A 10,557-nucleotide genomic window follows, 5' to 3' on the forward strand; every position below is an offset into this window, starting at 1 on the left:
CTGAACAGGGGGTGGGAGTGGTTACCCTCACACTTGTTACACTTGGGAGGAGAGCTCAGTGCGCTGGTGGTGGGAAAGAGCTCATGTCCTCAGAGCTTGCGAAAGGAGAGGCCACGACTACATAAGGGACCCGGGCGTCCAGGGACCGGGGCTGGGTCTGCTCGGGCTCCACTTCCCATGCGGGAAACGGGTGGGGATGAGGAAGGGCCTGGCCCCTCCAGGATCAACTCTGGGCTACGGAGGAAACCATAAAGGTCATCGCAGCGGGTCTCAGGGAAGGCTGCTGCGTGAGAAAAAAAAAGGACTGTGTCCTTGCCCTGGGGAGCTGGAGGCGAAACTCATCAGTTCTCCTGCCTCTCCTCCTCGGGAGGGGTCGCTTTTAAAGCGCGGTTGGGGGCAGAGATTGGCACTTAAGCTCAATCTTTTGGGCGCGAGGGGACCCTAGGGGCACCATCCCTCGGACAGGTGGACAGCGACGTCCTCTGACACGGCTGTCCACACCCTTAGAGCACCTGGTAGATCGGGTTGGGGTTCGCGGCCGCCGGGCACTGCGGGGCAGCATCAGGGGTGGGGGTAGGGGCTCCGCGGTCGCCCTCGTTGGTGGCGGCTGCCTCGTGCGGGCCCGGAGACGACTCCGGCGGCGCATCTGCGAGCAGAAGCGCGGGCGCAGCGGGGCTCTCGGTGGAGATGCGCTCCACGATGCTGGACAGGCAATCGAGGCTCGACACCGCAGCACTCTTCCCGGACCTGGATTCTGCGTGGGGAGGAGTAGGTTAGTATGCAGCGGTTGAGTCTCGGACAACTCTCCCACTTCTGGTCCCAGTGCCTTAGGAGAGACGGGGAAACTGAGGGCCTGCCACCGTCCCGGACGATCCAGCGAGAGTGCGGGGCGAAAAGAGAGGGAGCTACACGCTTCGCATTTCATTCCTCGTATCATCTTCCAGAATGGGTGCGTGTGAGGGGAGGGGGAATCCCCGTGTAGAGGGAAGCCAGGGCAGCTCAAAAGGGAACGTGGGAAGAAGGAGGCGCGAATACGCACCACCGGGCGCCTCGCTGAAGTAGGCGCCATCGTAGCAGTTCCGCCGCCGGGCACCGCTCGGGGGGCCGCTGTAGTCCATCTGCAAATGGCAAGAGCGACCGACTCAGGAGCGCGGGACCGGAATACCACTCTCTCGGTCTCCCTCCCCAACTCCCTAGGTCTCACCACGAGTTTCCTGCCCTTCTTAATGGAGTTAGTATGGGGTAAGGGTGGACAGGGGCTGTATGCCGCGTGTCAGGCCAATAGAGGGCGGAGGGCAAATCTTCATTTTGGAAACAGGGTAAGTGGAGGAAAAGTAGCTCCTCGCTGTTAGGGTTTTAACAGCCCTCCCGATAGGGTCGATCGCGTCTATTCCGCGCATTCCCCAAACTCTAGGCCACCCCAATGACAGTTGCGCAAGACACAGGGTCTATTCCAGGGAAGGGTCCCGTCCAACCCTCCCCCCACAGAGCAAGATCTCCACCCTCGGAATGCTTCCCAGATAACCCCCTTGCCCCCCCACCCCCCACCGCACCCCAGAGCTGCCCCACTTCTCCTCCAGCCCGGGTTGCCAGCCTTACCATGCCGTCGGAGCAGTTGGAGCGCGGGCTGGACGCGTCTGAGTCTCCGCTGTAGTGCTCGCCGCCGCGGCCGGAGGGCAGCGAGCCAGGCGCGTAGAAGGCGGCGGAGGCGCCAGGGGGCGCGGCGTCCTGGTCGCGTAGCAGCGCTTGCAGGCCCTCGATGTACCGGATGGCGTTGCGCAGAATCTCCACTTTGGGCAGCCGCTGGTTAGGATTGCTAGACGTGCAGCGCTTGAGCGTCTCGAAGGCCTCGTTGACTTTGCTCAGGCGGCGCCGCTCGCGCATAGTAGCGGCTTTGCGGCGGTCTGCGTTAGTGGTTTTTCGCTTGCACGCCTTGCAAGCCCACAGTAGACAGCGACCCGCCTGGTGGTGCCCGCTAGGCGCGCGCACATGCTCGTCCTCGCGCGCGCCCGGGGCCGTATGGACCGTAGCGGGGAAGTGCGAGTGTTCCTCTGGCTTCAGGAGTGCGCCCACGTGCACGAGGCGCGGGTCCAGGTCCTCGAAGAAGCGCAGGTCCGGGGAGTCGAAACACGGGTCATCGTAGAAGTCGTCCGCTGTGGCAAAGTTGCAGAGAGAGCCGTCGGGACCCGTCAAGTCCACGTCGCGCAGCGGCGGCGACAGCAACTCCATGTCCGGGCCGAGAGTGGAGCAGCCCTGGCTTTGCCCAACCCCTCGGCAGGGGTTGCCCTAACTTTCAGCAGCTCTGAAGCTCCGGCCGTATGACAGTAAAGTGCTGGGGGTCTGAATGTATATCCGACCGCCCCCTATCCTGCGGGGTCCTGTCCCGCCTGTCGGACGCCGGGGAAACTGGCGGCAGTGCCGTAGGGCTTCTCCACCCCTATCTACAAGGCAGGCGCCGGGGGCTATTTAACCGGTAGTAGCCTACAGGTCCTGGAGAGGGAGCGGGCTGCGGGGGGCGGGGGCACCCAAGGCCAATAGGAACAGGGCAGGGAGGAGCTTGGGATCCCCAGGGTGGCCACAGGGGCCACCCCCCTACTTCTCCGCACTCCACGCGCTCTCTGTCTCCACCCTAGGCAAGGAGGCAGAAGCTGGCAGCTCAACGCGGCCACTTGGCTCCCGGGCACACTCTTTCCAAATCTCTCCAGCACAAGGCTCTTCCTGTGTCCACGGGAAACGCTGGCCGCAGGCACGCACCTCCCAGCTGACTTCGGGCCCCCCTGCCCTCTGATTTGGTGGGATGGAACGCGGATGAGGGAGGGGAGGACCCAGAAATAGGGTCGGTGTAGAAATCAGATACGGAGAGATTTGGGGCAGAGACACACTCAAGACTGGGATAGTGAGATGGTGAGAGATAAACCAAGAGGCTGAGGGATATTCAGAAAGCAGAAAAAGCTACAATCAGAGGCAGAGGAGCGCTCAACGAGAGGTAGACTCGGAGAATCTAAGCGGATGAACCAGAAACACACTGAGCGCGGTGGCCTCGTTATTAGGCCAGTTCCTGCTCATCTTCCCATTGCTGCTAAAGCTTCGCGCGACTCTCGCCGAAGTCAGCTCCTGCCCCTGCATGGAGGGAGGGAGCGAACTCGTGCCCCTCTCCATCTGCGCTTTTCGTTTTGGCAGCCAAGTATCCAGTGACGCTCTGGGAGGAGATACCTCTTCGGCCAGGAAGAAGGCTCCGTCTGCTTTCTCTCTTCGTACCTCCTGATCACGCGCAGTGCTGTGCCAGAAACGTTCCCTGCGCAAAGGCCTCAAAGGCCCGGATTCCTCCTGAGGACCTCACATCCTGGGAGTGGAGTTTGCAGACCAATGACCCGAGTTCGAGTCCAAACTCCGCAGTTTCCTGTGTGATTTTGTGGAAGTCGCTCACCTTCTGAGCCTGTTTCCCACTTTGTAAATTCGGAGATAATAATAGCCACCTCTTGGAGTGAGTATGGTGGTAGCAATCTAGAGACAAAGGATGTGGAAGCCCTTACCTCGGTCCCAGCAGGGCTTACTTCTGTCCCCAGGCACCTGCTGGGCTGTGCGCTCCCTGTGGGCATCCCGGTCGTTGGCTGGGGCACTGAGCCCCGACAGGGGCCTGAGTAGTCCGTCTCAGGGCTCAGTTCCTGCAGAGTCTGCAGTTGCCTTTCTTCCCAGCAGGCCCACAGCAGAGGCTGGGAATAGGGGGAGACAACCGCCCCATGGAATCTCTGGCTCCCTCACAAGCCCTGGGGTGTCCCTACCCTATAGGGCCTCTCAGCCTCTTCCTTAATCTGCAGCCCACACTTTCCTCCAAACACTCTGGCTGGAGGTCTCCCTTGGACCACACACTCCCGTGGGTCTCTTCTTCTGGAGCCCAGAGTATAAGCAAGAGTGACCTTTGTGGCTTTCTCACTAACTTCTGGAAGCTGTCCTCACTGGTTCTCTGGGTGCTGGGAAGCCCTCTCTTCCCACCAACTCTAAAGGGCTCTTTTGGTGCCCTGCTTTCTTCACTTGTAGAGGTGCTCAAGGTCTCCCTCCTGCAGGGCTTCACTCCATAACCCCACATTCATTTATTCATTCAACACATATTATGGAGCATCTATTATGTGCCGGGTACTGGTCCAGGTATTGAGGATAAAGCAATTAACACAACCAAAACCTTGCTTTCATGGTGATTACATTTTAGGGAAGAGTGACAGACAATAAGTGAATAAACAAGGAAGCACATGATGTCAGGAGATTATACGTTCTAGGAGGAAAAATAAAACAAGGCAAGGGAACAAAGTGATGGCGATTATTTCATTATAGGGAGTGGTCAGGGGAGGCCTCTCTGGGATGATTACATTTGAACAGAGAGCTGAATGAAGCGGGGGTGGGGTGTGCAGAAGTAGACATCTGGAGCGAACAGAGAGGAGCCAGCATGTGCAAAGGTCCTGGGGCAGGATTCTGTTTGGCAGATTTAAAGTACAGCAAGGAGTCTGGTATCTCTGGAGAAGGGTGAGCAAGTGAAAGAGTGGTGGAAGATGGGGTCAGAGAGAGAGCGCAAAGAAACTGTGTTCTGGAAAGCCTCTGAGAAGAGGAGAATGTCATAATCTGACCTACATCTTAACAGGAACATGTCGGTTATAGAGAACAAGGGCAGAAGCAGGAGGCCAACTGGAGGCTATTGAACGATTCAAAGTGAGCAGTAATGGTGGCTTCAATGTGGGTGGCAGCTGTACAGATGGTGAAAGTGATTGAATTCCAGACATATTTCGAACACGGGGCCAGCAAGATTTATTCACAATTGGAGATGGGCAGCGAGATGAGAGCAGCTGAGGACGACTCCTGGAAGAGCAGGTTTATGGGTGGTAGCTTGAGAGTCCGAGTTTGGGCAAAATTTGAAATGCATATTCAGTATCCAGGTGGAGATGTACAGTGGACATTGAGGAGGCTGGAGTTTCAGAGGAGAGATCTATGCATGTGGAAGACCTACACACTTGACCTCTAAGACATTTCTCAGGGCTCCCCATCTCCAGTGCCACCGTGTTGTACTGGGCTCCACGCTGCTGGTGTGGGCACCCCCCACGGCCTCCTGGCTGCTCTTCTTACTTCTGCTCCTGTCCTGGTGTATCCATTCACTGCACAGCAGCCTGAGTGGTCCCTTAACAACACAGATCATATCTCCCTCTGCTGCAGACCCCCGAACAGCTTCTCATTGCATTTCATCTAAAATCCCATCTCCTGTCTCTGGTCTGTGAGGCTTCCCCTGAGCTGCCCTGGACCCGTCTCTGCCATTCCCCCTGAATTACTGCTCCCTTCGGTCACACCATTCCAGACAGACCACATTTCCTGCTTCCCAACATTCTGAGCACGGCTCTGCCTCAGGGCTTCGTGCTTGCTGATTATAGCTCCCTCCTCTGGGCTCCTCCCAAGATTGGCTGCTTTTCACGTATCAGGTCTCAGGTCGAACGCCGGCTCCTTGGAACATCTCTGACCACCCTGAGGTAGCTGGGTCACACCAACCTGCTCATTTCCACCTTAGCACAGTCACTCCTCAATAATCTCCTTTATTAGTTTTGTTCATTGACTGATGTAGCTCCACACAGGCAGGGACGTTCTGTTCATCACGGCATATCCAGAAACCAGCCCCCGGCTGTCAGAGTAGGAACGTGGTGAACGTCGGATGAATGGATGAATGGGTGGCCCTTTGAATCTCTGGGTGTGTGTCTGAACGTGTTCAAGTGGGTCCTGAATGAGGATGGTTGCATTTCTTCTAGACTGGACAGCTGCCCACATGATCAGACATACATGCCCTCACATGCTTGCTCCTCCCGGGCAAGACTCAGGCCCATCCGCCAGGGACCTGCTCCACTATGCTGAGCAATTACACATGACTTGCTATAAAATCACAACACAACAGTGCACCAAAGAGAGAGTTGGTGCTTATTGTAAGCTTGAGTCTTCATTTGACTAACGCGATGAAGAAAATGAGTAAGTGTTATATGAGCGATTTGGATTGAAACAAACATTTTTTCCCCACTTGCTCAGGCCTCAGCAGAATGCCTGGCACCTACTAGGCACTCAATAAACGTGCTGGATGAGTGAATGAATGAAGAGTCAATCCATTTCACTAAAGAGGCCTCTGAGATTCCCAGGTGAGCTTTCAAACCACATATCCATGCAAATCTAGACTTTTCTCAAACCTGAGCAAACTCAAAAATAAATTGGATGCTGACACTTAAGTGATTATAACTTTGCTTTTTGTGTTTTGCTGTCATTGAGGTGCCTTTACAATAAATAAATGCTATGTTTGAACTTACCAAACACATTTGATATTTTATCACTTGTGGCTTAGAAAGCTTAACTGCTTTGATCATTTGAAACTGGATTTATAGCTTTATCTTCTTCTTCAGTAATTAGGAAGCACTTTAAAAATATGCACACACACCCTAGTGGTACATGACACTTTCACATCAGACTTCCGTGTGGGGCTTTGTTTGCTACGCGGCTTCAGCTGCTTGATGAGTTCGAGAACTCCTGGACTCGGTGACGGCCACTGACCTCCCCAGCACAGGGACCCGTGCCTGCCCAAGGCCACTCTCCTGGTTGTGCCCCCACATCTTGGGGGAGAGATTTGTCAACACCACCGTGTTGACATATCCCTGTGACCAAAAGAGCAGGGAGAAGTCTGTCCATCCTAGGACCTGGTGCCATTTAGTCCTAGTGCTGGCTTGGGGGCAGGGAGGAGGACACTAAGTGTGGAAGCTGGAAGAGTCCAAACCTCTACATTGCAGAGTCTCGTCACGGGGGTCCCTCCGGGACACTAGTGCTAGACTTGTGCTGGGTGGGCTGAGGGTCCATGGAGGGGCCATCCCCCAGCGCCTCTCCCTCCAGTTCAAGGTTGAGCAGACTGATGGGCTATGTGATCTGTGGCAAGCTCACAGCTCACCCCTGCCCTTGGTTTTCCAGTCTTCACAATGAAGAGCTCCTTTGGCAACAGGTGGGGAGGGAGGGCTCCCTGGCCTCTTCTCCCTCCACCCTTCCTAGTCCCCCCACCCTCAGCTCCCTTGGCCTGCCTGCCCGGGGCTATAAATGGAGAGCCAGCCTCCGGGCAGGAATGCAGAGCGTTCCAGCCTGAGCCCCACAGCGCTGCACCCTCAGGGAGTGGCCGGCCTCAGGGCTCTCGGCAGCTTTTATATATATATATAGCCTCTGGAAACCCAATCCAGCCTGCACCTGTCCCGGTCTTCAAGCACCCTGCCCCTGCCCAGGCTGGACGTGTGTCCTCTCCCTCTGGCCTGGCACAGGCTGTGTATCTGGCCCGGGATGAGGGGTGCCACAGGGCCACAGGGTGAAAACACGAGTGGGCCAGGTGGGCCAGTGCCAGCCCCAGGTGCCCCCTCTCTCTCCCCAGGCTTCCCTTTCTTGTTCCTGGATTCATCCCAGGCACACCCCTTTGTCCCCAGCCAACCATGCTCCCTGGGAAAGCCTGAAGCTCAGGTATGGATCCTGACCTGGGCCCAGTCTCTGGTGGTCGAAGAGTAGAGACACAGCCCCGGATTCAGGGCCCGCATCCCAGAGATTCTCTGCAGATGGCCGCCCTGCCCACTTTGGAGTGTTCTAGGCCTCCCACACATCAGCGAGGCTTGGAGTTTAGCAGATGAACTGGGAGTTGGAGACAAGGGGTCCATGTGGAAGGGGATGGGCACAGGGAGATGACAAATGGCAAGTATTCGTCCTTCCTGCCCTGGTAAGCGGGGTGGCTGGTGGGTGGTGCGCTGCGGGCGCTGTGGGTCTCGGGCGGGTCAGGCATCCCATCCAGTTCGTTCACTCCCTCAGCAAATACTTATGCAGCTTGCATTCTGTGCCAGGGGCTGGGAATAAAGCAAAACAAAGTTCCCTGCCCTTGTGGAGCTGACATTCTAACAGAAAAAACAACAGCAAACAATAAACATGCTAATAAGTAAATTGTGGAATTTGTTAAGTGAGATGTGCTGAGGTCAACATACTGAAAGCAGAGTAGGGTGAGTGGGATTGGGGGGCCTGGGTGGGACTGGCTGCAGAACTACAAACAGGGGTCAGGATGACGAGGTGACATTTGTGCAAAGAGAGAAAAGAGATTTGGGGGTGAGCCATGTGCTCGTCTGGGGAAGAGCATCCAGGCAGAAAGAATGCACTGAGCACCTTCTATGGGACAGTCACCTCCGCCAGGGGCAGGGGATTCCATGGGGACCAGGAAAGGCATGGCTCCTGCTCTTCCAGGAACATGTGGCCCAAATGTCTGGTCCTGCCTGGGCTGGGTGAGGGGTGCAGGGCTGGCATGAGATGGGCGTTGAGAATGGCTCTGATGGCTGACTTGTGATCCCAGGGTGAGGTGAGGATGGGATGCTTCCCACACACGAGAGTCTGGATACAGTGCGCTGTGCACACATCTTGGCGCTGCTGGAGGAGAAACCCTGTCGCCTGCACAGCTGGCTACACCCTGGCAGCCCCGTGAGCACCTCCCTCCCTGCGCCCGCACACAGCCCTCACCTCAGTCCTCCCACCGCACCGGGGAGCCAGTGAAGGAAGCTGGCAGGGGCTCGGGGCGCTTGACAGAGGCAGGCGAAACGGAGACCCACTTTGAGAACCACCTGACACCTGCCTCTTGAAAAGACCCAGGGAGTTCATTCATCCAGACTCTCTCCCTTCAGCTTATTCTTTAGGTCATTAAAGCCTTTTCGTACCTCAGAGGTGAGCACAGGGGCCTTGTGGCCCCGATTCCTGGGGTCTGAAATACAAAGTCACTGTGGTTTCCTAGGACAACACAAATAAGGTGACCAGAGCTCAATGACTGGAAGTGCTGAGGCAGGCGTGTTAGGGGTTCTGTTAGGACAGCAGGATCATGAGAAGGCCTCTCCAGGCAGCTTTCTAACTTACACACGCAAGAATCTGTGAAAAGCCAAAGGACGTCCCTCTGTCTCCTTGCCGACTGCCCTCCATAGGCCGTGCCAAGGGTCCAGTGTCTGGGTCCCGGACAGAGCACACAGGCACTTTCCTTGGACAGACCCGTTGTCCTCACCCCCATACCTCCTTGTGTGAGGTTACAGGCATGAGCGCCCCATGAACTGTGCACACCTCTCACCGTGTTCACCTCACAGACCGAACACATCCTTCACACCGGGTCCACCCCACGCTCCATGTGCACCTCGAACTCCACGTACGACTCACCCTCAGCGTGGACCCGACACTCCATGCGGATGTCACACTTCATGTGTATCTGACACAGTGCATGCCTCACAGCTGCAACCTGGCACTTGTGTACACCGCCCACTCCCTGTACACTTCACATGTCATACACACCTCACATTCTGTTTACACCTTCCACACCATGTACGCCTCCCACATGAGTGTGTCTCACACGAAGGATGCGTAGCTTTCATACTGTGTGCACCTCTCACACCATCTGTGCCTCACACCCACTGCACATCATGTGCTACGTGCCCCTCGTACTCCTTGCATCCCTCACACACGTATACACCTCCCACGCTGTGTACACCTCACCTACAGAACACACCTCACACCCCACGTCCATACCACACCGGTGTCTCACACTCACTGCTCCTACTTTATGTCAGGTACATCCACACCTTGGTCCCAGTGTGACCGTTTGCCTCCACCTATGTGTCTGGTTGACCCCACTCCATCCAGAAAGAAGACGCTAAGGGGGCGTATTGGCTGCGGCAAAGTTCTTTGCAGTTTCTAGTTTAAACTTTTAGAGCTGAATCTTGCTGCCCAGAGAAAGGTCAGGCCTCCATGTAAGTAAGGGCTGAGGGAGGAGCAGCTCTGGGCTGAGGGGGAGCTGGGGCTGGGGGGGGCTGGGGATGGGGACAGCACATGTGGTAAGATCCAGTGGGCAGCTGTGGGGGCCTGGGGAGGGGCTTGGCTCCCCACCCCTCTACCATTGCCTTCATTCTGCCCAATCGGCCCACCTGCCAGCCTGGGGGGCTCCAAGGAGCTGGGATTAAGGCACACACAGCCGTTGGGCTCCAGGGACAGACACCAGCTGTTGCCCCCAGCAGCTGCCCCAGCCATGTGCCTCCAAGGGGAGGTCGGATGCCTTGGGGAGGCCTGATTTTCTCCCCTAAGCCTGACCACCCCTGGCCAGTGGCACACAGGGCAGGGCTTTACTGGCAGAGAGACAGAGGGCAAGGGCCTCATGAGTGGTATCCAGGCTGCCTGGGACACCTGCCACTTGCCTCTGCCCTCCATCCTTTCCTGCCACCTCCATGAAGCACTCCTGGATTGCTGCTTCCCCCTTGGTTTTGGAAAGGGATTTACAACCCACCTGCCCCAACAGGCCTACGGTCCCTCCAATCCTCAAGCATCCTGTAAGTGTCCATTCTGTTCCAAGGCTTCAAGCTAGGCACTGCGACAGGATCAAAGGGTGTTTCAGACAGGGCCTCTGGCCTCTGGGAGCTCCATCTAGTGGGGACAGGGAGACCCACACTTAAGTCGTCAAAACACCCTGTGGGAGCACCCAGAGTGGGCAATGAACTTTCCTATGAATCTCCA

General features: G+C 56.5%; 1 protein-coding gene across 1 annotated transcript; it reads right to left on the bottom strand.

Moving 5' to 3' along the window:
• Window positions 1-331: 331 nt before the first annotated feature.
• MYOD1 (myogenic differentiation 1) lies at window positions 332-2,444 on the bottom strand. Its single transcript, XM_037050166.1, has 3 exons — window positions 1,600-2,444; window positions 1,040-1,118; window positions 332-754 (listed from the first exon to the last, which is right to left on the bottom strand). Exons 1-3 carry the CDS (start codon window positions 2,227-2,229, stop codon window positions 504-506), a joined length of 960 nt encoding a protein of 319 aa, XP_036906061.1. The 5' UTR covers window positions 2,230-2,444; the 3' UTR covers window positions 332-503.
• Window positions 2,445-10,557: the final 8,113 nt, after the last annotated feature.

The sequence above is a fragment of the Sturnira hondurensis genome, unplaced genomic scaffold, assembly GCF_014824575.4.
Source record: "Sturnira hondurensis isolate 20B ecotype Veracruz unplaced genomic scaffold, ASM1482457v3 Scaffold0006505, whole genome shotgun sequence".
Lineage (NCBI taxonomy): Eukaryota > Metazoa > Chordata > Mammalia > Chiroptera > Phyllostomidae > Sturnira > Sturnira hondurensis.